Raw genomic sequence first — 24,685 nt, forward strand, 5'->3', positions numbered from 1 at the left:
TAGGTCAGATATACAGCATATTCACACTGTAAAAGCCTATCTTGTCTTTCTCTCAATCATCCTCACAATATCTTCTATGACATTTAGTCCAGCTACATCCCCTGACCTGATGTCCACTCACTCGGCATGCTCTATCTCCAATTCCAGGCTGACATCCCCAACCGCTTTGAGATGAAGCTCAGGCGGAACACAGTGCTAGAGGACTCCTACAGACGAATCCTGTCAATCAAGAGAGCCGACTTCCTGAAGGCGCGGCTGTGGGTGGAGTTTGAGGGAGAGAAGGGCTTGGATTACGGGGGCGTGGCCAGGGAGTGGTTCTTCCTAATCTCCAAGGAGATGTTCAACCCCTATTATGGGCTGTTTGAGTATTCTGCCACGTGAGTCTCGATTTGAATGTGTTAGAATTCCATTTTCAGGCAAGGAAAAATGAAACAGGCCCTTAATGGAGCTGTTAGTGAATAACATCTCTGATAGCATTATGAATCATTTTAATGATGGGATATGTTCTGGAATGGATCAGAGAAGGATTTGGATGACTTTAGAGCTGTGTTAAGTTTCTCCTCTGCATGTTCTGGGGCAGGGACAACTACACTCTGCAGATCAACCCCAACTCAGGCCTCTGCAATGAGGACCACCTGTCCTACTTCAAGTTCATTGGCCGTGTGGCAGGCATGGCTGTCTACCATGGAAAGCTGCTGGACGGTGAGTCTCACTGCTGGTGATTTCACTCATGAACTTTGTGTCTGTTAAAAGTTCATTAATTCGTATAATAGTAGTGTGACATGAGTGTGTGTGTAGAGAAACTAAGAGCTGAGGACTGCTCTATGCTAGGGCCACAAGGATTAGGCGTGTTGCACAGATCCTGACATGTTTTTTTCTAGCCTTCTTCATCAGGCCTTTCTACAAGATGATGTTGCAGAAGCCCATTACTCTACAGGACATGGAGTCTGTGGTAGGTACCTAATACTATCTAGATTACTCTCACATCTTCCCATCACCTCATCAGATAGTAGAGATGAGATAAATCAGACATCTATAACAGTGTTTCACCATTAGTGGTAATGGTGTTTGTGTGTTGTTATTTCAGGACAGTGAGTATTTCAACTCCCTGAAGTGGATATTGGAGAATGACCCGATAGACCTGGATCTGAGGTTCACCATAGACGAAGAGCTCTTTGGACAGGTGGGACCTGCATCCTATTTGTTGTTTGGCCCAAGTATTTTCTGTTCTTGTGCCTATTGACTGAAGGGGTTTTAAAATTGATGCTAAGTGGTACTCTGGTATCAGTCATGCTGACATCACATTTCCTCCTATTTAGACACACCAGCATGAGCTGAAGCCAGGAGGATCTGAAATAGTAGTCACCGATGACAACAAGAAGGAATACATCCAGTAAGCACCAGAGCCCTCTGCTGGTAGAAAGAGGAAGCATGCCTCATACTCACTGCCATGTAGTGCTGTTCAGCTAGTTAGTTACCTGTAGGTGACCCACAAGTCACATATTTGACGGGTTTGCAAATGGACAATGAAACCACCACCCACCACGTCTGCATCATTAGATAAATTAGCAATTATTAGGGCTTTTGAATGCTTCCATTTCAAAATAAACATTTTTTTTCAGTCTTGTCATGCAGTGGAGGTTCGTGAACAGGATACTGAAGCAGATGACTGCATTCAAGGAGGTAAACACTAGGTTTTATTGAGATGTTTTGATTGAGTTGTGATAAGATTGAAAGAAACGGTTGACTTATTGCGTGTTCCTCTCTCTTGTCTTAGGGATTCTATGAGTTGATACCCCAGGATCTCATCAAGATCTTTGACGAGAATGAGCTGGAGGTGGGTCTCATTCCTATCATTCTGAGATGTATGCATGACTGAGAGCCTGTCTTTCCAGATCATTGAGTGATGTTCTGTCTGGGTTTTTTTTTCTCTAGCTCCTGATGTGTGGCCTGGGAGACGTGGATGTGAACGACTGGAGGGAGAACACCAAGTACAAGAATAGCTACTGTCCCAACCAGCCTGTCATCCTGTGGTTCTGGAAGGTAAGAGGATACTCCACCACTAAAGCAGAAGCCTCTGGATTCTAGAGTTGTTTTTGTTAGGGATGCACGATTTATTGGTGACCATATCGGTATCGGACGATAATTGGTTAAAAATATTATGTCGACATCTGTCTGATGTGGAGACAAAGGACAATGATGGGGACTGAAATGTATCCGCTATTAGTGGCGGAGACAAACTGAGCGGTCTGTGGCATTTTTTTTTTAAGGTGGTCGGCGCAACTTGAAGAAAAACTCATCCTATGAATTTGGCTTTAGCGTCCAAATGGTTTGAGCTATTAGCTATTATTAGTACATTCCTGAAAGTGAAAACTCCCAGGAACACATTGGATATCGGTAAATATCTGATATCGGCCCAGAATTTCCACATCGGTGCATCCTTAGTTTTTGGGTGAATTCTCAATATTCATTACAGCTATTTGAATTATATTTTGTCATTCTCAGACTGTTCTGCTGATGGATGCAGAGAAGCGTATCCGTCTGTTGCAGTTTGTGACTGGCACCTCCCGGGTCCCAATGAATGGCTTTGCAGAGCTCTACGGTGAGTCCTCTTCTCTACTTCTCTGTATTAAGACTCATTTGTATAATACAGGGTAAATTCTAGGTATGTTTTTAACCATTTTGTCATTACATAGATTGATATGAACTTTGAAACATGGATTCTGAGTTGTAACCAGAGTTTGTATATGATTCTCTCCTCCTAATCTTGTTTTATGTTATGAAATCACAGGGTCTAACGGACCACAGCTGTTTACCATTGAGCAGTGGGGAACACGAGACAAACTACCTAGAGCCCACACATGGTGAGTAACTAACGATACAGCAGTTTGGCTAATAGTCCTACCTGGTTACTGCAACAAATGTGCATTTGAATTTGGTTTTGTTTTACCGTCTTCAGCTTCAACCGGCTGGATCTGCCTCCCTATGAGTCGTTTGAGGAGCTGAGGGAGAAGCTACACATCGCCATAGAGAATGCACAAGGCTTTGATGGAGTGGATTAGGGGAGTGTGTGGTCTATGGCGCAGATGTTAAAATGGCAGTTACTGCCAGTGAACTGAGGGCTAGCACCAAGTTTTGTGCTGTAGTTCTGTTTTAATGCTGATAGAACACACAATATTCAGGTCCAGACCTGACCTGCCAAGCGCCTGAGAATATGGAGAACAATCACAGACAGCAAAGTCTTTGGTGCTCCTCTCTCCTGCACAGTGGAAGGGATGGATGATGAGTGAAAATCACTTCTTAAATCACTCTTGGTCTGTGAAGTTTACAAATAGTTTTTTTGTGTCTTGTAAATATGTATGTATACTTAAACCAGATCTATATACAATTTATCAAATGCATTATATCATACAGATATTACTGTTCATCTATGATAAATATTCTATCATGAGGAGATTGACATTGGACTTCGATATACATTACCGTATATACACTGGTGTCGAAAGCGTTCCACAGGGATGCTGGCCCATGACTCCAATGCTTCCCACAGTTGTGTCAAGTTGGCTGAATGTCTTTTGAGTGGTGGACCACGGGAAACTTGAGTGTGAAAAACCAAGCAGTGTTGCAGTTCTTGACACAAACCGGTGCGCCTGGCACCTACAACAATACCACGTTCAAAGGCACATAAATCTTTTGTTTTGCCCATTCACCCTGTAAAATGGTACACAGACACGATCCATGTATCAAGGCTTAAAAATCCTTCTTTAACCTGTCTCCTCCTCTTCATCTACACTGATTTGAAGTGGATTTAACAAGTGACATCAATAAGGGATAATAGCTTTCAGCTGGATTCACCTGGTCAGTCTATGTCATGGAAAGAGCAGGTGTTCCTAATGTTGTTGTTTTTTTACAATCACAAAGTATGTGTCTGAGCAATGGACAGTGAATGCACCTTTTGTATAGCTTACTGGGGATATCACAGTACTGACGACTCCACATTAGACTCCATTGAAAAACCATGTTGCCATTGCGCTCTCATTCTTGCACACACACTTGCAAAATATGTTTCCTCTGCTGATTTTTTTTTTATTCAGTGATGGATGTATTATTTTTTTATTCCGCTATTCCAGGGCTCTCAACCCTGTTCCTGGAGCATTACCCTTCTGTAGGTTTTCACCTCCAACCCCAGTTGTAACTAATTAATATAATCAGGAGCGCTGGATTAGGGTTGGACTGAACCTACAGGACAATAGGTCTCCAGAAACAGGGTTGGAGAGCCCTGCTCTATTCATGGGTGTTGTAGAGCAGTATAATACTCTATTTTTAGTACATGTATTTTTTTCAAATTGCTCTATGTAATAACTCTATTGAATTAATATCAAGAAATTGATAGTATCAATTCTCAAAGATTTCTGCGAATGTCTTTTTTAGCCTTTGATTATCTTGAGGGAATTAACTGTACATATGCAGTGGTGTGCTCTATCAAAGAATGTATTGTATGAATGGTACAAAACATGTTTACACTATCTGGTATGTTTACAGATTGTTGAAGGAAAATATGGTCTTTTTAATTTATCTTAAAATCAAAATGTTATAGTTGTGCATTTATAAGGTAAAGCACTTTGTTAAAATAGTTATACAAGTCTTAGTGTCTTGATCTTTGCCAAACTATCAATTTCAGAATGCATACGTTGAGTATGATTTCATGCTAAAATCCTCTGCTTTTAAGTGCACATTTGACTTGAGTACATTTTACTTGCCATGGAAGGAAAAAAAGCACATTTAATTTCACTGGTAATTAAGACTTACATTACAAATGAAGGCATTGTAATTTATCATAGAATTTGATCATCCCAATCTTTGACATGCTCTTATCCTTTAGTTGAATGGATCTATTGTTAACATCCGATACTCTATCATTCATTATTTTAAGAGATACTTAATTTATATATTGTGTCAAACGTAATTCTGACAACTAAGTGGATTTTATATCAATGCTTTAATGAAATAAAACTTCTGTATCTTGTTGAAAACAACATGTTTTGATTGCATACCAAAGTAAATGGCAACATATTTAGAAAATCGAATCAATTGAAAATGCCACCTTATCATCTTTCATATTATTCTGAACAAAAATGTAAACACAACATGTAAAATGTTGGTCCCATGAGCTGAAATAAAAGATCCCAGAAATGATCCAGATGCACAAAAAGCTTATTTCTCTCAAATATTGGACACATATGTTTACATCCCTATTAATCCCTGTTAATGAGCATTTCTCCTTTGCCAAAATAATCCATCCACCTGACAGGTGTGGCATATCAAGAAGACAATTAAACAGCTTGATCATTACACAGGTGCACCTTGTGCTGGTGACAATAAAAGGCCACTCTAAAATGTGCAGTTTTGTCACAACACATTGCCACTGATGTCTCAAGTTTTGAGGGACCGTGCGATTGGCATGCTGACTGTAGGAATGTCCACCAGAGTTGTTACCAGAGAATGTAATGTTAATTTCTCTACTGCCTCCAACACCATTTTAGAGAATTTGGCAGTAGGTTCAACCGGCCTCACCACGTGTAACCCATGCCAGCCCAGGACTTCCACATCCGGCTTCTTACCTGCGGGATCATCTGAGACTAGTCACCTGGACAGTTGATGGAACTGAGGAGTATGTATGTCTAATAAAGCCCTTTGGTGGGGAAAAACATTCTGATTGGCTGCGCCCCTGCCCAGTTGTGAAATCCATTGATTAGGGCCTAATGAATTTATTTCAATTGACAGATTTCCTTATATGAACTGTAACGCAGTAAAATTATTGCATGGTGCGTTTATATTTTTGTTCAGTATAGTTGTTCGATATCTACAAGCCAGAGGATTACTTTTATTCTGCACTTTTTGATGACAGAATTTGTCTGTTTTAAGACTAGTTCATTTCTCAAGACATGCAGCTCTTTACTATTCAGTATGTGTCATGTGCTCTTTAAGTCAACTGCCATAAGCACTTTTTTTGTTATATACCTTTAAAAAAATGATTTTTCCCGTCCTCACCGGGATACCACAATGAACACTGCCTACGTATTGGCTGTGTTCGAGCGCATCAAATCAGTGATGTAGTGTTAGTCAATTTGGACTGATTCTAACCCTAACTTCATGCACACATCCCAGGTCAACCACAAACCTAACTCTAACCCTAGCTTCATGTCCACCATCCAGATCAACCAAAACCCTAACTCTAACCCTAGCTTCATGTCCACATCCCAGTTCAACCCTCAACCAAAACCCTAACCGTAGCTTCATGCCCACCATCCAGATCAAACAAAACCCTAACTCTAACCCTAGCTTCATGTCCACCATCCAGATCAACCCTCAACCAAAACCCTAACACTAACCCTAGCTTCATGTCCACCATCCAGATCAACCCTCAATCAAAACCCTAGCTTCATGTCCACATCCCAGTTCAACCCTAGCCTCAACCACAACCCTAACCGTAGCTTCATGTCCACAATCCAGATCAACCCTCAACCAAAACCCTAACTCTAACCCTGGCTTCATGTCCACATCCCCAAATAAGTGAACGGAAGTCTTCCCCTCTAAAGCAGGCAGGGCTCATTCATACGATTCAGCTTAACCAAAACTGTCCTGTTTTCCCCAAAGTGCTGGCTAAAGACCAACACCCCCAGGCTGAAGGGTCAGGTGGTAGGTCACACACAATTGAGGCCAGCCTTTTAGATGCTGCTGGGGTCAGTGAGGATGGGTCTGTATGGAAGCAGGATGACACTGGGCTTGTCCAATAGCAGAAGGCCTTGGATGTGCCGGATACCCCCGTTTTAACCTATTGATCTGGCCCCAGAGCTCGACCTCCATCCATGTGCAGTTCTATCTTCACTCCACCCCCTAACAGTGTCGTGTTGGCAGGTGCCCAAAACCAATTCCTAATCGAACATCCTCAAGAGACCCCCCGCCCCCCCCCTTCCCATGTGAGGGGTCACCATAAATGAGGCTGCATATTCACTTTCACATTTTATGTAAGTGCAGGTTAGCCTGGGTCACAAACAAACATCTTTCTAATACAATGATTTGTTAGGACAGTACTGTAGTATATCTCTACGCAGCCTACTGGGTGTTATCATGATGGATCACATGGTTGTAGTAATATTACATAAGAGGATCATAGTGTGTCCGCAATGATTGTTCAGACCAACAAACAATATTAGGCTAAGTGATTTTAGAGTTATTACAGTCATAAGGCACTATACATTGAAAATCAATGTGAGTTCAAAATTAGCAGATCTTAAATTAGATTTTTTTTTTCCAATGAAGAATCATAAGTCCTTGTACTTGCATTTTAACTTGAAATATTTCACGAGTTCAGTTATATTTCCTAAAATAGTTTTGTATCACCACTTTTACACCTTAGCTTTCATCCGTTTTCTCTTTGTTGAAGTGCACACCTTGATCCTTGACTGTGAGAATCAGCTTTTAGTTTGGTTATATTTTGGGCTGGGGACACTCAAGGACACAACAGCTGGGCCTCGGGCCCTGCTGCTGAATGAGAGTCCAGAGCAGGGAGGAAGGTCAAACTCACTCCATAACACAACATGGACACTGGATCAATATCTGCATTTAAGCAGCAGCTGTCCTGCTCCTACCAATGCTTCCTAGTAATTGCTGAGACTAGTTCTCAGTGGTGGAGAGAGTGCCTCATTTCCATAAACAGTTTTTTCTCCTCCAGAGTGACCATTTGCAGTGCAGTTGTCCTGTTTGACATGGAGTGACTTTTACCGGCCCATGTTGAAACAAACACAAATGTATCTATCTTTACCCATATGCCTTAATAAAGGTCTATGTGACCGAAACATTTTCATTTGTCAATTATGTTTAATTACGCAAGTATACACAATGAGTTCTTCTACCAGTTCTCTATATCCATGTCATCACTTTCAAAGTGGGAACATTGGTCAAGATGTTATATGGACCAAATTTTTCAACACCTTCTTTCCGTTGGTCAAGTGTCCCTGAGTTGTCTTAAAACGCATCATACTGGTGTTGGAATACAGCCGTGTCCTTGAGAGCCATTAAAAATAAATGCATGGTGTAAATAGTATATGGCATTGGCAACTGATAGTGTGTAAGGCCAATATGCCAAGAGCTTTTAAAAGTTTTAAGATGTCTGTAAGTGTCTGAGCATTATGCAATGGAGGTTGCTATTTTAATGACACTTTAGAGTTATGTTGGGGGATATCTCACAAAGAAAGTTACTGAATTATTGAGACTAACTGGGAAGTGTTATGATGCTCTGTCAACCTAAATACTTATGATAGGTAATTATCACCACACTCTTTATTTTCCTCTTGTTCTCTAACTGTGGCTATTAGCAGTCTTAACTGCAACTCCTTTGTGTTAGAATACAGACTCGTCATTGAGGGGCATTACAAATAAATGCATGCTTGGAAGACAACATGATAACCAGTGGTGGAGAAAGTACCCAATTGTCATACTTAAGTAAAAGTAAAGATACCTTAATAGTAAATGACTCAAGTAAAAGTGAAAGTCATCTGGTAAAAGTTTCAAAGTATTTGCTTTTTGATATACTTAAATATGAAAAGTAAATGTAATTGCTAAAATATACTTAAGTATTAAAAGTAAAAGTATCAATAATTTCAAAATCTTTATATTAAGCAAACCAGATGGCCTGATTTTATTTGATTTAAAAAAAATTTTTTACTCATAGCCAGGGGGACACTCCAACACTCAGACATAATTTACAAACAAAGCACTTGTGTTTAAGACCAGATGAGGCAGTAGGATAACCAGGTAGGGTCTCTTGATAAGTGTGTGAATTGGACCATGTTCCTGTCCTGCTAAGCATTCAAAATGTAACAAGTACTTTTTGAGTGTCAGGGAAAATGTATGGAGTAAAAAGTACATCACTTTCTTTAGGAATGTAGTGAAGTAAAAGTTGTCAAAAATATAAATAGTGAAGTAAAGTACAGATACCCCAAAAACGACTTAAGTAGTACTTTAAACTCACCTTGTCAGGTGTAAAATATGTTATATGCTTTGTTGGACCAATATCCTTTTGGCTATATAGTATCTGAAATTAAATGCAATACCTTGGTTAGAGTGGAAATTTGATCTACAGTCTAGCTAGCTGGTATAGGATGTTTCTGAGTAAATCTGAATGGACTTTTGAACAGAAAATTGTTGGGATAACCTAATATGAATAAACACATGCATGCACACATAAATATTAGACCCAGAATATAACATGTTGCCCTGGTTCTTTTGACAGACAGTATGATAAATTATTTATTGCATATCCAAACTATCCACATGAACTACAACTCCAAAGCCATTTCCACACAAACACACTTTTCCTAAGGAACTGATGCTTACCAGGAATTAAATTCTTAGTAAGCAATAGACCATAGTCACACCTTGCACATTAACAACTGTGAATTTCATGGTGGGTTTCCTCTAGTCATCATTCAACACTGCACTCAAGGCAGGATAGCTGTGCATAATGCTCCCCAGATCTATGAGGGCATGTGGATCATATTCTCTCAATGATACTCAATCATGTTCCATGGTTGAAACTCTATAGCCTTGTTTATTTAGGTATGTCTATGTCCAGGTGAATTATCATTCTAATTCCCAAGCCTCTTAGTTATCATTGAATTATCATGGATCCTGATGAGTCATCAAAGTAAAGGTCTGCTCCATGTTTTCAAAAGGCATAAGGGAAATTAACAAACCATATGCATTAATCGCACAGATGTGTTGTATGCATTAACTTTCGTGTATTAACTTCACAGTGACACCTGACCAAAGTATACCTGCTATGGCACTCATAAAAAAATAGAAGTGATCAAGATGTTGGCCTGTGTATTGATTCGCCGACTGATGGTGGCAAAGGAACTCTCCCATACATCTCCACCATGAATTACTCAACCGTAGAACACAGCACTGGGTGGGGTGATGTCCATCTGCTCCGAGGAAAAAGTAATCCCTGCTGCGATCAGGAGCGCAGTCACTTTCCTCTTGGATTAGCACGTAGTTCGACTGGAGGTAGTGGCTGAGAGAGTTAGTATGCGAGAACAATTTGAATAAATGGAGTCTTTTAAAAGGAAATTATATCAGCGCTTCCTGTTTTTTGCGTTTTTCCTTCCAATCTCAGGTAAGACAGTTAACATTGTGTTTGAGTTTATGTCAAATTGAAATGATAGTGACTGATTTAGTGGTGGGAAAATGCCAAACTGGACATTGAACGTGTGTCCATACTCATAACGTTACTCCTATCCTAACAGGGGTTGCTATTTAAACTGATAAACACGAAGTTAGTTGAAGTTAGTTGAAGTGTTCTGTACTAACGAATATACCACATTGAAGAGTTTAGCCTTAGTTGCGATTTCTATAGATGAATGGACGCACTGCCACTGCCCGGAGTTTAGGGGGCAATGAAATGGCCACGCTGACAACTGACTGCTTCGACTATTGCCATATGTAGGCTATATATTTAGATAAACACAGAACCTATACATGTTTATGCTTGGTTTTTGCTTGTGTCGCGAGTTACATGATAACCCGGGTTTCTAAATAAAATTGAATACGTGCAGCACAACAAAGCAATCAGATACACGTGGATTGTGCAATAATACCAGCCCTGGTTTGAGATATTGATAAACGCAAAAAAACATATAGGTTAGCAATTCCTAACTCATGTTATGTTCAATCAGTACATACAAATTAATTATTATGTCAATAGAAAAACTGGCTACTGATTTTCTCTCCATAAATAATCCACTTTGACGTTTGATACAGTCAATTAAAATAGGCAATTAACAATTAATATAATGTTGTGTAAATTGCTGTGGGAAGTAGCTGCTCCGAACATGGTGATCAGCTCAATGTTTAAAATATATACATATATATTGAAATTGATTTCCAACAATTTAATTAGTGAATGGTGTTGGATTTTTTCTTCAAGTAGCCTACATCAAACCTTTTTGACAGCTTGCATTTTTCCCCTTCAGCAAATGTGCAGGCCAATTTGATTATCAAAGTACATGTGGTATTTCTGAAATATATATTGTAGGCTACACTGGCCTATCATTTAAATAGGACATGCTTTCATCTATTCATTTACCTAATCTCCGGTGTTGTACCATAGAGACATGGGACGGGGTCCCCCAGCTCAGATGGAACTTGACCAGATCAAGTATAGTGTTTGTTTATTGGAGAATTTGTGTTATAGAAAGTATTCAAGTGTTATAAAGTGTTATGTGAAGTCTTATACTGGTGAACATGCCTCAAAACATGTTGCCTGGGTTTATTTAGCACTAGTGAATTCTGATAAACCAAAGGTAGGCTACAAGGTTTGCAGTCTAAAGTGTTAAATTAAATGGTTATAAGCTGTGAATCCCATAGTGTTCTCAGAATGGTTCACAATAAATTAGGAATTGTTTAACATGAAACTATTAGTAGCCAACAGAGCAATTCATATTTCCATTACGACATTAGATGGTTGAAGCCATCACATTTGATTTGGGAAATTATAAAGGCTTTTGCTTCCTGCCTGGATTGTTACTTTATTACAGCTGGCGGTCTTATCATTGAAAGGGGAGCTACTTATGATTTTAATGCTGGGGAGTGCAATAAAACATGTGTGACTGAATGGAGCCATGAAATCAGTGACTTCACAGCTTTGTGAGACATGAGTAATAGGATTCAATTGGAGCAGAAAGAAATGAAATAAGAGTGCTGAACCTCAGTACACCGAGACCTGCTTGCTGTTGGATGGGCTCCAAGCCCTTGCCTGTAGTCACTATGATGTTAACATGCTTTCAAGTGTAGATCCTACCAAAGCAATATGCCTGTGGACAAAGTAGAATAGTTGTAGGTCCTGGCCTAGAATTGTCGCTAATTTCATCACATTGCGTCTTCTCCCACTCCAGCCAGGCACTGACTCTGTTCTCTTCTCTTCCCCACAGGTGTTTTGTGTTTTAGTGAGTTATTTTTTATCAAAGAGCCCCACGATGTTACTGTCATGCGGAAGGATCCCGTTATATTGGACTGTCAGGCCCACGGAGAGTCGCCTATTGCCATCAGGTGGCTTAAAAATGGAGTAAAAGTTGCAGAGAACGACCGCGTCTACATTCTCTCCAACGGCTCACTTTCTATTTCGGAGGTGGAGAGCAGGAGAGGAGACAAATCAGATGAAGGGTTTTACCAGTGCCTCGCTCAGAACAAGTATGGAGCCATCCTGAGCCAGAAAGTCTGTCTTACAATTGCAAGTAAGTATCATACTGGAGTTGTGTATAAGCATCACATGGAATAATGGAGAGGTTATGCAGGGCCTCCAACCTTTGGGCCACAGAAGATGTACATCATTGGTCATGTTGGTGCCTGGTCATGGGGAACTTCATAAACACAGTAGAAAAGTAGACAACTATTTACATTGGATGTACATTGTACACTTACTTACTTATGATAAGTAACATAAACCATCCACATTCTCCTTCGAATCTCTTAGTTACTGTGTAGATACATATAATTACCATTTCATGTAACTGCATAGGATCTGTGTGACTTATATTAATGTGTTTAATACTTTGAAAGGTTAGCCAAGCCTTACTCTGAGGATGTTATGTCATTGCATGTCATAATAACATTTACTTGATGAACAAAGGAAGTCATGAGTCACAATTGTGTTTTCATCTTGAAAGCATGGTAATGATATCCACTTAGTGCAGGGCTTGTACTAAGCTCACCTCTATCAGCACAAGTTCTTAACTTCTTAGCAGGTATACAACTGAACAAAAGGTTTCATGTACACTCTTAGAAAAAAGGTTTCCAAAAGGGTTCTTCTGCTGTGCCCATAGGAGAACCCTTTTGGGTTCTGGGTAGAACCCTTTTGGGTTCCATGCAGAACCCTCTGTGGAAAGAGTTATACATGGAATCCAAAAGGATCTACCTGGAAACAAAAAAATATTCTTCAAAGGGTTCTCCTATGGGGACAGCCGAATAACCCTTTTAAGTTCTAGAGAGTACCTTATTTTTTAAGAGTGTAGAGCCACAATCCTCTGTGTTGAAATGATGATTTAACAGAGTGAGAGATCTTGCTTGTAGTTATCTGCTAAAATGTTTGCTGACATAGTCATTGGGGAGGCATAAAATAGGCATTTCCCAGCTCTGAAACCGAGGAAAAGGGGGTCTTTCTCTCATCACCAGCAGGGTGCTATCATTTTCTATGTTGTCTGGTGCGTCTAATCTCCTTTCTTTCTTCGCCAGTGTAATGCCCAATGTTGCGTTTTGGGCATTCCGGTTATCTAATCCACCTAATAGCTGAGGAAAGGAAGGCATTGGAGGCTTCAGTGGTGTCATTGGGGGGAAGGGGGGTTACAGCCTTCAAAGTTTGGGGCCTTAAGCCAAAAAGATACTCTGAGTAGAGGAGAATATGTCCATTGGTGTGCAAATGAGGGAGCTGCAGGTTTGAAAGGTTAGGAGCTGTCCAGGATGCCGGTTACACCAGTGCTAAAGAGCAGATGACCCCTATTCACTGGACTGGGCTTTCATGTCGTTGCTCCATGATCACTGGGAATTGTTCTTTTGGAATGTTTTTTTTTCTCTCCCAGTAGCACGTATATGAGCCTGCTGCCTATTTTTTTAAACGGCCAGTGGAGCAGCTTTAGCCAGAGCTGCTCTTTAGGGACCCTGTTCCCTGGTGTCACCACCCCCCAGGCCATGTTTCTTGCTGTGCTTCTTTTGCACAAAAGAATTGGTCTTTTTTTCCCTCCCTTGCATTCCTTTTCACAGGGAAACCTGAGCTTTTACGTGGCACTTAAGACATGCACCCATCCAAGAATATTGTGATGGTTACTAATTCTAATTGTATATGGAAAAGTTAAGTCCTGATCCATGTAGAATTGGGCAGGATTGTTGTGAAATAATTTAGTTGTTAAAATTGTTAAAATGATTTACCGCTGTGAGGTCATGGTTCCTGAAGAGCCCACTGGTTGGAATACCATTCTTTAGGAGCACATCTCCTGTCTGATATGATCCTGACAATCCACTGACAAGTAGATGTTGAGAGACAAGAATGTGTCAGTCCTGGTTCAGTTCCCTAAGCTGACCTATAAACCTATAAATCAAACAGACACCATTGATACAATGTTTGCTTTCCAGATAGGCCTAGATTTATATGTAAGAGAGAAAAAGTTACTATTTTTGGGCCTTTACAAGCACTTTTGAAATTACTCTCAGGGTAATCGCTCATGGACAGATCTACGTAAACATAACCGGTACCATCACATCTGTTGGGAAGTAATGGGAATTGTTGGATAATGAGCAGCAGTAGTTACAGTGTTTGGGTTTTTCGCCACTGCTTATTTGGACAAATCATGATTTTGCAAGTGTAAGCATCTTTTGTATTCCGGAAGGGGAGGGGACATTTGGCCCGTAACTTGTGAAGCGAGAGGGTGAAGCTCCTCGTTCTACCATCTCTTGATCCCTTCTCTTAACATGTATGGACCCAAAACTTAATCGAGCACCTCCCAATAACGCAATACTTTTGTTCTGGGTTAATCGAGATTACTATCAGGACAATTGAGTGCAATACAACCTCAATCTTTTTTTGTTTTGGAAGATGCCACACAGACTTGTAGATGCTACACCAATAAAATACAGAGTTAACGAGTCTTGATTTGCATGAGGTACATGAAAACAGTGACTGCCTTAAAGCCACTAAAACGACTTTGACCCTCTCACATGCTATACAGCTAGTTTCAGTCCGCTATTACAGTGGCCTGTGTCCTTACTGTGATTTTTACAGGACGCTATGTGTTTGTAGTTTTATTAATTGAGAGGGTTTGTGCTTTTATATTATGAACTTAAGAGGTGATAAAGGCTGCCAGCGGAGTTTATAGGCTTGTTTTAAAGGGACACTTAGACCTGCTTGACGTCTATCTGGAAGCTCATAAAATTTGCACGTACCTGAGAAATGCTCAGTGGTAGAAAACAAAGGTGGCAGTGGGGGTTGTCGAGAATCACACACACACACACACACACACACACAGTACACACGCACACAATTTTTAATTTGCCGTTCACTCATACCACAGCCTTTCCTTGAGTGTCTAAATGGCCAAACTTTATTGCATGGCCAGCCAGTGACACAGAGGCTAGTGGTCTCCTCACTATGGTTTTCTGCTCTGCTACTCTGAAGAATTAATGAAAAGCTTTTCACTCTGGCCTTCTTTGTCCACCTTGCCCCCAACTGCCCCCTGACTAAAATGAGTTATTAGGGGGCATTTGTTTGTCCAGAGATCAATGGTTAGGACAGCTGGGCCTATTCACTGCTGAAAGGGTAATTATGACAATGGCACTGCAGAGTTTGATTAAACTTTTTAAATTTAGATTTTGTTTTTTAAAATCAAATTTGATTATACTAACTTCAATTATGCTTTTTCAATCAACTCTTTTTAAGTTTGAGAAAGTGACTTTTTGTAAATGATATGACTTTCCGACATGGCCTATTTGTTTTGTATCCTTAGGTCTTAAGATGCTTTTTATTGATGTTACTGTGCCCTAGGTGTCATTTATGATGCCCCTGGTTGCATTGAAAAAACACTCCTTATTGACTGCTGTGAAAAGATTTCAGAGTGAGCGTTACTGTGGCTCTGAGCTTTTCATGTGTTGCATCCTTCACCAGGAAGATTGTTTGTGCAACATGTGGGGGACCTTTTGTACCTTCTGCCCAGAGGCTCTTCTCACCTCTGGCCTTAATAGATATCCCTCACTATCAGTCATGCTGCCAAGTCCTTTCTGACTCTGGCCTTTAGAAAGACTGTGGCATTATTTAACAAAAAATAACACTAAATTCGGTTAATTGTTTTTTTATTTGATTTATTTCACCTTTATTTAACCAGGTAGGCCAGCTGAGAACAAGTTCTCATTTACAACTGTGACCTGGCCAAGATAAAGCAAGAGGGTAAGTAATAATATGGGGATGAGGTAGTCAGGTGTGCTATTTACAGATTGGTTATGTACAGGTACAGTGATCGGTAAGCTGCTCTGACAGCTGATGCTTAAAGTTAGAGAGGGAGATATAAGACCCCAGCTTCAGAGATTTTTGCAATTCGTTCCAGTCATTGGCAGCAGAGAATGGGAAGGAAAGGCGGCCAAAGGATGTGTTGGCTTTGGGGATGACCAGTGCAATATACCTGCTGGAGTGCGTGCTACAGTTGGGTGTTGCTATGGTGACCAGTGAGCTGAGATAAGGCGGGGCTTTACCTAGCAAAGACTTATAGATGACCTGGAGCCAGTGGGTTTGGTGACGGATATGTAGTGAGTGCCAGCCAACCAGAGCATATAGGTCACAGTGGTGGGTAGTATATGGGGCTTTGGTGATAAAACAAATGACATTGTGATAGACTACATCCAGTTTGCTGAGTAGAGTGTTGGGGGCTATTTTGTAAATTACATCGCCAAAGTCAAGGATTGGTAGGATAGTCAGTTTTACGAGGGTATGTTTGGCGGCATGAGTGAAGGAGGCTTTGTTGCGAAATAGGAAGCCAATTCTACATTTAATTTTGGATTGGAGATGCTTAATGTGAGTCTGGAAGGAGAGTTTACAGTCTAACCAGACACCTAGGTATTTGTAGATGTCCACATATTCTAGGTCAGAACCGTCCAGAGTAGTGATGCTAGTCGGGTGGGAGGGTGCGGGCAGCAATCGGTTGAAGAGCATGAACTTAGTTTTGCTAGCATTTAAGAGCAGTTAGAGGCCACAGAAGAAGTGTTATATGGTGTTAAAGCTCGTTTGGAGGTTTGTTAACACAGTGTCCAAAGAAGGGCCAGATGTATACAGAATGGTGTCGTCTGCGTAGAGGTGGATCAGAGAATCACCAGCAGCAAGAGCGACATCATTGATATATACAGAGAAAAGAGTCGGCCCGAGAATTTAAACCTGTGACTCCCCCATAGAGACTGAGGTCCGGACAACAGGCCCTCCAATTTGACACACTGAACTCTGAGAAGTAGTTGGTGAACCAGGCGAGGCAGTCATTTGAGAAGCCAAGGCTATTGAGTCTGCCGATAAGAATGCGGTCATTGACAGAGTTGAAAGCCTTGGCTACGTCGATGAAGACTGTCTTTTATCGATGGTGGTTATGATATCGTTTAGGACCTTGAGCGTGGATGAGGTCCACCCATGACCAGCTCGGAAACCGGAAACCAGATTGCATATTGGAGAAGGTACGGTGGGATTCGAAATGGTCGTTGATCTGTTTATTAACTTTTTTAGATTTTAGAAAGGCTTTTACGTTATAAAGATTTTAGAAGATGTTTTTCCAAAAATTGTAAAAAGGTTTTATGTTATAAATGTGGGAAGACCATCCCTAACACCATCTTAGGCTAGTTCTGTTTTCAGATCTGGTTTCTACTCTTTGAAAATCCCTTTGTCCTCGGAGCAGATGCTCCCACTTTGAAGCCGGGCCTCCTTTTTTACCTGGTATTTTCCTGAACAAGTAAATGTTAGTGTTGAGTCAGAGATAATGATTTAAGTTGACCATTACAGGCAGGAAATGGATAGTTTGAGAAACGTTAAATGTCAGTTGCCCTGAGGAAAACGATGAGAGGGGATTGTGTCTTGATGAACGGCCATGTGACTTAGTAGCTAACCACGTGAGTGCTGTCAGTAGGCCTCCTCAGATTGATGGGGTTCTCTGTAGAGATGAGTATGATCCCTCCAGGCATCCTAAACCATGTTTCCAGAGGTTCACAGGGCATTACGCAATACACAGACATTGTAAAACCATATCCATATCCATGTCTTTATCCATATCCTTATCCATCGGTTCCGATGCAAGGTCTTACTGTGAGTGTGCTGGGATGTTTTTAGTTGATTCAAAAATTAGCTCCCAACTGTGTTTTTTCGAGGTTACAAAACCAGTGTAGATAATATATCTCGCTCATTGATTTCATAAGAGAGAATAGATAGGAGGCATAAAATATATAACGAATCACACACACATCCCTGATGAAAAAGAATAGCGTAGACCAACATAGGTTGGTTCAGAACAGGTGCTTGTTTTGTTGTGTTTTCATGGTGTCTTCGCTTTACCTTTATTTTTGCTGGTGACCTGCATAAGCTGGTCACCAGCAGAACCAGCATCAAGTCACATCATTCCTAATGGAATCCAGCCAGAGTGTGGATATCCAACAATTGGACGTTTTCCCCCATTCAGAATGACTGCCAAGGTTAAGAAAAAGAAGAAGAAATGAGACTACCCAAATAATAAACTGGAACAACCATTTCAGTAATGGGTGCAATAAATCCAACGAACAGATTGGATTAGTTTTGAAAAATGTATGTTATTTATCTTTGTGTAGCATAAGATTAATTAATCAATCAATGTACATGCAAAAAACACAACAAACAATTCTAAAAATCAACTGTAATGGAGCATGCTGGGAAATATGATAATGATGGGCGTGGTCAGACCAGCTTGACCAGCTAAAACCAGCTTGATCACCAATATACTACACCAACATAAGCTGGTATAAGTCCAAAACACAGTGAAGGCTGGTCACCAGTGTCCAAAATACCTTGAAGGCTGATCACCAGCAAAACTTGCTAGACCATGCTGGCCAACCAGCATAGCCAGCTGGACCATGCTGGCCAACCAGCTATAACATGCTGGTCAAACCAGCTTGACCAACATCTGTCCAGCATAGACCAACATGGACTAGCAAATACCAGCATGGACCAGCTTGAAATGTATGCTGGTCTATGCCGTTTTTTTTCAGCAGGGATTTGGGACCATTTTTTACTACCCCGATAAATGACAAGCATGTAGTGAAAAGACACTTGGCCTCTGGAGTAAGCATACAGAATACTGGTTGTAAAAAACGGAATACATGGTTGTAAGGATTCCTAATGCTGAACAGTTTACTAACTTCATATTGTGGTCCACAATAAAGCACCCAAATGACTATTCCACAGCAGACTTTGTGAATCCAACAAAATGGTTGTTTGACCCCACCAGCTCTTTCCGTGTGTGACCACAGCCCCAGTGTTTATTTTGGTTGCTAAGGAATGTATTAGACCTGCAAAGGCTCTGCAGCATTAGGACCACAATAAAGGAAAAGCAAACCTAAAGGCACAGTAATGGATTGAAGTGAATGTTTGAAATAATTATTTAAGAGAAATAAGTATCTGAGCCTGGCTTCTTTTCTCCCTCATGATTTCCATGGTTTCCTTGGACTGAAGTTCCAGAGGTCCAAGGTTTCTTTAGATTGCCCAAAGATGTTAGGTACTTAAGTACTCACGATTTAAATCCTCCCTGCAATAATGCTAGACAGTCCTTCTCATTTATCAATTACTTCAACAGTCCCCTATCAGTGCCCACTCAATCTACAGGTACAGTGCCTTGCGAAAGTATTCGGCCCCCTTGAACTTTGCGACCTTTTGCCACATTTCAGGCTTCAAACATAAAGATATAAAACTGTATTTTTTTTGTGAAGAATCAACAACAAGTGGGACACAATCATGAAGTGGAACGACATTTATTGGATATTTCAAACTTTTTTAACATATCAAAAACTGAAAAATTGGGCGTGCAAAATTATTCAGCCCCTTTACTTTCAGTGCAGCAAACTCTCTCCAGAAGTTCAGAGTGAGGATCTCTGAATGATTCAATGTTGACCTAAATGACTAATGATGATAAATACAATCCACCTGTGTGTAATCAAGTCTCCGTATAAATGCACCTGCACTGTGATAGTCTCAGAAGTCCGTTAAAAGCGCAGAGAGCATCATGAAGAACAAGGAACACACCAGGCAGGTCCGAGATACTGTTGTGAAGAAGTTTAAAGCCGGATTTGGATACAAAAAGATTTCCCAAGCTTTAAACATCCCAAGGAGCACTGTGCAAGCGTTAATATTGAAATGGAAGGAGTATCAGACCACTGCAAATCTACCAAGACCTGGCCGTCCCTCTAAACTTTCAGCTCATACAAGGAGAAGACTGATCAGAGATGCAGCCAAGAGGCCCATGATCACTCTGGATGAACTGCAGAGATCTACAGCTGAGGTGGGAGACTCTGTCCATAGGACAACAATCAGTTGTATATTGCACAAATCTGGCCTTTATGGAAGAGTGGCAAGAAGAAAGCCATTTCTTAAAGATATCCATAAAAAGTGTCGTTTAAAGTTTGCCACAAGCCACCTGGGAGACACACCAAACATGTGGAAGAAGGTGCTCTGGTCAGATGAAACCAAAATTGAACTTTTTGGCAACAATGCAAAACGTTATGTTTGGCGTAAAAGCAACACAGCTGAACACACCATCCCCACTGTCAAACATGGTGGTGGCAGCATCATGGTTTGGGCCTGCTTTTCTTCAGCAGGGACAGGGAAGATGGTTAAAATTGATGGGAAGATGGATGGAGCCAAATACAGGACCATTCTGGAAGAAAACCTGATGGAGTCTGCAAAAGACCTGAGACTGGGACGGAGATTTGTCTTCCAACAAGACAATGATCCAAAACATAAAGCAAAATCTACAATGGAATGGTTCAAAAATAAACATATCCAGGTGTTAGAATGGCCAAGTCAAAGTCCAGACCTGAATCCAATCGAGAATCTGTGGAAAGAACTGAAAACTGCTGTTCACAAATGCTCTCCATCCAACCTCACTGAGCTCGAGCTGTTTTGCAAGGAGGAATGGGAAAAAATTTCAGTCTCTCGATGTGCAAAACTGATAGAGACATACCCCAAGCGACTTACAGCTGTAATCGCAGCAAAAGGTGGCGCTACAAAGTATTAACTTAAGGGGGCTGAATAATTTTGCACGCCCAATTTTTCAGTTTTTGATTTGTTAAAAAAGTTTGCAATATCCAATAAATGTCATTCCACTTCATGAATGTGTCCCACTTGTTGTTGATTCTTCACAAACAAAATACAGTTTTATAACTTTATGTTTGAAGCCTGAAATGTGGCAAAAGGTCGCAAAGTTCAAGGGGGGCGAATACTTTCGCAAGGCACTGTATGTCTGTGTTATGTTTTCCATTGGCATCATCTCCTATTGGATTTTGAGCACAAAGCCTTATTTTATGGTGACTTGTTTTCATTTTAGAGAAACAAAGCATGACACAATAATTGATTCAGAGGGATTGGGTTAAATGCGGAAGACACATTTCAGTTGAATGCATTCAGTTGTACAACTGACTAGGTATCCCCCTTTTCCCTTAATTAAGTAGAAGACTGTACTGACTTGAAAATTAACTGTTTAAAACCAGCACTCTGATGAAGAGATTAGACACAATGAAAGCACTGTCTCTGGTGGGTGAAGGGCTGATGTTGAATGATTGGAGAACTTTGACACCAGATAAGAGATGGGAGGAGGGGGCAAGTGTCCCTGTCTTAACCCCACACCCCCACTGGCCAGGGGACAGAGAGGTCACAGTGCTCATGGGATATGTGCTTTGTTTGCCCTGGGCCAATGACCATTGGGCTGTTCTGCAGGCTCTATGGACCTTCCTCCAGTAGCCTGCTTCCTGACCCAGCCCAGCTCGCCCGGCCAATGATTAATTTGTGGGGCTGTTCAGCATTGCATTCTTCCCCTCAATTGCCAGGCTGAGCATTTTTTTTCAGGAACCCTTATTATTTATTAAAGGGGAAAAGACAAATGCGGTGTGGGGTCTTGCCACATTTTGAGGGAACTCATCACTCAAGAGATTCTTGGGTTCTGTTCCATTGGAGGCATTCAATTTGAAACTCATTAAATAGCCTCCTTTAAAGCAACACAAGGAAACAAAGCAAAGGATCGATTGGACAACAAGCTCCTTTTGTTTCCACTCAGCGTTAAAGGTTAGGAGGGAGAGAGACTAGCCTGAGCTATTCTTGTTACATAGTGTGGAATACCTAGAACTCATTCCAATGTGTGACGCATTCCAATGTGCATAAAAAGACCAAAGCACTACGTGACTCAGTCCCTCTTAAAAGAAAGAGAGATACCTGTTCCTCTTATCTTAATGGATAGTTTCTGGTATTTTCTGGGATTCTCAGTTCTTTGCCACCTTTTGACCTTTCATAAAATGTGAGCAGCAAGCCAAGGCAGTGTCCATTTACATGAAACCTCAACAGTTTAATATTTACTGCTTGCTTGCTAAACTGTTTCCTCTCAATCCAAGCATTAGGCCATTCATGTGTCATTTGCATATGAAGTCAGGAAAGGAGCGTTCCTCCCCACCCACTCACCCTCCCGTATTGAACCCTTCCCTGCCCAGCTCTGTCCACAGCCCACAACACAGATCTGCTGTCCCTCATTTGAATGAATTGCACAAATCAATATCACCATGTCAAACATTTGTCAGATCATAGTAATTATCACTGAAATAGTTTTTTTCTAGAAATTGGTTGAAATCAAAACCAAATGCTTAACAGCTTTAGTTGTGTTGTCTCTCTCTGACAGGTCTGATGACGTTGAATGCTAAAGTGGTTAAATGTTCTATTGGGTTCAGTACAGAACTGTCAATATTTGGACCTAAAGGCCAAGGATTTTTGTTGTAGTCATAAATAGCTGTTCGCTTCTTCCTCTCTCTTGTAATGCTGTCCAAAGAAATCCTTCAGTCCTACTGTTTAACACTTACAGTAATGTTATTTGTCCTGTCACTTATGACTCATAAGGGTGGGAGGAGTCAATACTCCTCTATACTTTCACTGATTATGAGTAGGGCCCAGACGGTTTCCTGACAACATGACCTGACCAGGACCAACTCCAGTCTCTACCTAGTCATGTATAGTGAAGCTGCAGGCCTGGCCCAGGTCATCTGCAGGAGTAGGGCCAGTGTTTCCACTCAATTGCTCTGCAGATCTCTTTTGACAAGCTGCCAGAGCAGATCCCCCGACAAGCCACTTTGGATCTGGCCTCAGTGCTCATCCACCTTGTTCCAATCAGGAGCGAGGAGAAGCCACACATGTAGCCAGGGCCTTGAAGTAGATAGAAAGCTCCAGTTCTGTCCCCTGCTTGACCACTCACTGTGTTTGTCTACTGCTAGGAACCGAGAGGCCTGGAGGAAATTAGTGCTGCAGAGGAGACCTCAGAGCAGAGCTCAGCAGCAGCCATTGACCTGTCGACAGACACCCTGGCTAAACTCTGAGCTCCTCTGCCCCTCCAAAAAAAAAACACAAAAAAACATAGGAATGTTTCTGAGTTACAGCTCAGAGAACAACAAAGTAAACCCCTGACCACAAAGGGATGTATCTGAATGCACATGTATACTGACTCTGCACACTATAAACATTTGTTTTATGGTTTGCTTTACTGTGAAGATATTCTTTGCTTTTTATTATTAGTGGATTATTCATGCTCATTGGGCACGCTCAGTGGCTGTGTTGAACATGTCCATAACAAAACCTCTCCATACAGCTCGTATAAAACACATTCTTTCCACCTCATTACAAGTATATTTTTTACCTACATAGTAGTGAGGTAGAATTTGTGCCTGCAGTGTGATCCTTCAAGCTATAGTAATTAGAAGAGAGCATATAACTGCTCTGAATATTGGATTCCCGTTTGTTAAAGAGCATGTCCTCGGGTGGGGTGGGATGGGGAGATTCGGGTTGATAGAGCACCCCTGTACTGTGGAGGAACCAGGGGGAAGGGGGACAGAGCTGGCTCCTGAAGTTTCTAAGGGAACCTTTGTCCGGGCTTGACCTGTCCACTGACCTGCTGTTTACTGAGCCTCTGGCTTCAGCAGGCCTCTGGAAAACAAAGAGATCGGCCAGCTGGGAGGCAGGGCACGGAATAATTCTATAGTTTAGTTCGGACATTGGTGAATGTGTTTTCAGGGGTCACTCACAGATTTTTTTGTTGCTGTCAAACTTGTTTCTGTTTCTTAGGATAAGGGTCCAAAGTCTGCATGCCGCAGAACCTTAGAGGAGGATTTAAATGGTCATTACTAATAATAAATACCTAAATACCCTAATGCAAATACCCATCATTATGTTTTGTGTTAGAGATTTGATTTATTGTGTATCCCCACTTTGTTCATGATCAATAGCAACAGATTTTTTTTGCAACTCAGTACCATCATCTTCACAGTAAAGCAAACCAACATCTCCCATCTGCCCAGTGACTAAATGAAGAAAAGCATTATGCAAAGCATTGTTTTACTGTGCCAGAATGGAATGGCAGTGGACAGGCTTTAAGACAAAGAGCATGTTAGCGGGGGCCTTTCATATCTGTAGGAAGGAAGAGTACCCTCCCAGTTTTAGGAGGCTCTGAGTGATTGATTGGCAGTTTGCAGAGAGCCAGCAGGGGAACGTTAGGCCACCCCAGCAGTGCTGGACAGGATTTGTAGAGGTTGGAGGTCAGAGGTGGGGTCACTGCAAGGGGCTGATGGCCAGATCCTCTTTTTGTGTTTCTTGGCGCAGTCATTCACCCCATCATTAGAAACAAGCTGGACAAAACATCCGGGTAAACAATAAATTATTTTACAATTTAGCTAGGTGGGTTTGGTAGTTATATATTCTCCATGTGGTTGAATGAAATCCTTAAGTAACATAAACACATTGTGAAAGGTGGAGAATAGTCAAGTCACCTTTTCATTTATGGAGGCCATTCTCAATAACTGGACACCCAAAGCTCCAGGGGGAGGTGCATATGATGAGCATTTG

The 24,685-nt window shown here is 41.1% G+C and overlaps 2 protein-coding genes across 6 annotated transcripts in view; both read left to right on the forward strand.

Annotated features, from left to right (window-relative positions):
- The window catches only part of LOC110526425 (E3 ubiquitin-protein ligase NEDD4), a 51,121-nt gene extending 45,925 nt beyond the window's left edge, over positions 1-5,196 (forward strand). For all 5 annotated transcript variants that reach the window (XM_036980820.1, XM_036980819.1, XM_036980821.1 and 2 more), the window contains 11 exons: positions 148-377; positions 581-702; positions 882-952; positions 1,088-1,183; positions 1,320-1,393; positions 1,623-1,683; positions 1,778-1,837; positions 1,936-2,043; positions 2,506-2,602; positions 2,792-2,864; positions 2,960-5,196. In XM_036980820.1, the coding sequence (XP_036836715.1) occupies positions 148-377; positions 581-702; positions 882-952; positions 1,088-1,183; positions 1,320-1,393; positions 1,623-1,683; positions 1,778-1,837; positions 1,936-2,043; positions 2,506-2,602; positions 2,792-2,864; positions 2,960-3,062 (1,095 nt within the window). In that variant the 3' untranslated portion in view covers positions 3,063-5,196. The remainder of the gene's footprint in view (positions 1-147; positions 378-580; positions 703-881; positions 953-1,087; positions 1,184-1,319; positions 1,394-1,622; positions 1,684-1,777; positions 1,838-1,935; positions 2,044-2,505; positions 2,603-2,791; positions 2,865-2,959) is intronic.
- Positions 5,197-9,946: 4,750 nt separating this feature from the next.
- The window catches only part of LOC110526426 (protogenin A-like), a 44,684-nt gene continuing 29,945 nt past the window's right edge, over positions 9,947-24,685 (forward strand). Inside the window, exons 1-2 of the mRNA XM_036980822.1 lie at positions 9,947-10,180; positions 11,994-12,296. Coding sequence (XP_036836717.1) covers positions 10,114-10,180; positions 11,994-12,296 — 370 coding nt within the window. The 5' untranslated portion in view covers positions 9,947-10,113. The remainder of the gene's footprint in view (positions 10,181-11,993; positions 12,297-24,685) is intronic.

Source organism: Oncorhynchus mykiss, chromosome 6 (genome assembly GCF_013265735.2).
Source record: "Oncorhynchus mykiss isolate Arlee chromosome 6, USDA_OmykA_1.1, whole genome shotgun sequence".
Taxonomy (NCBI): Eukaryota; Metazoa; Chordata; class Actinopteri; order Salmoniformes; family Salmonidae; genus Oncorhynchus; species Oncorhynchus mykiss.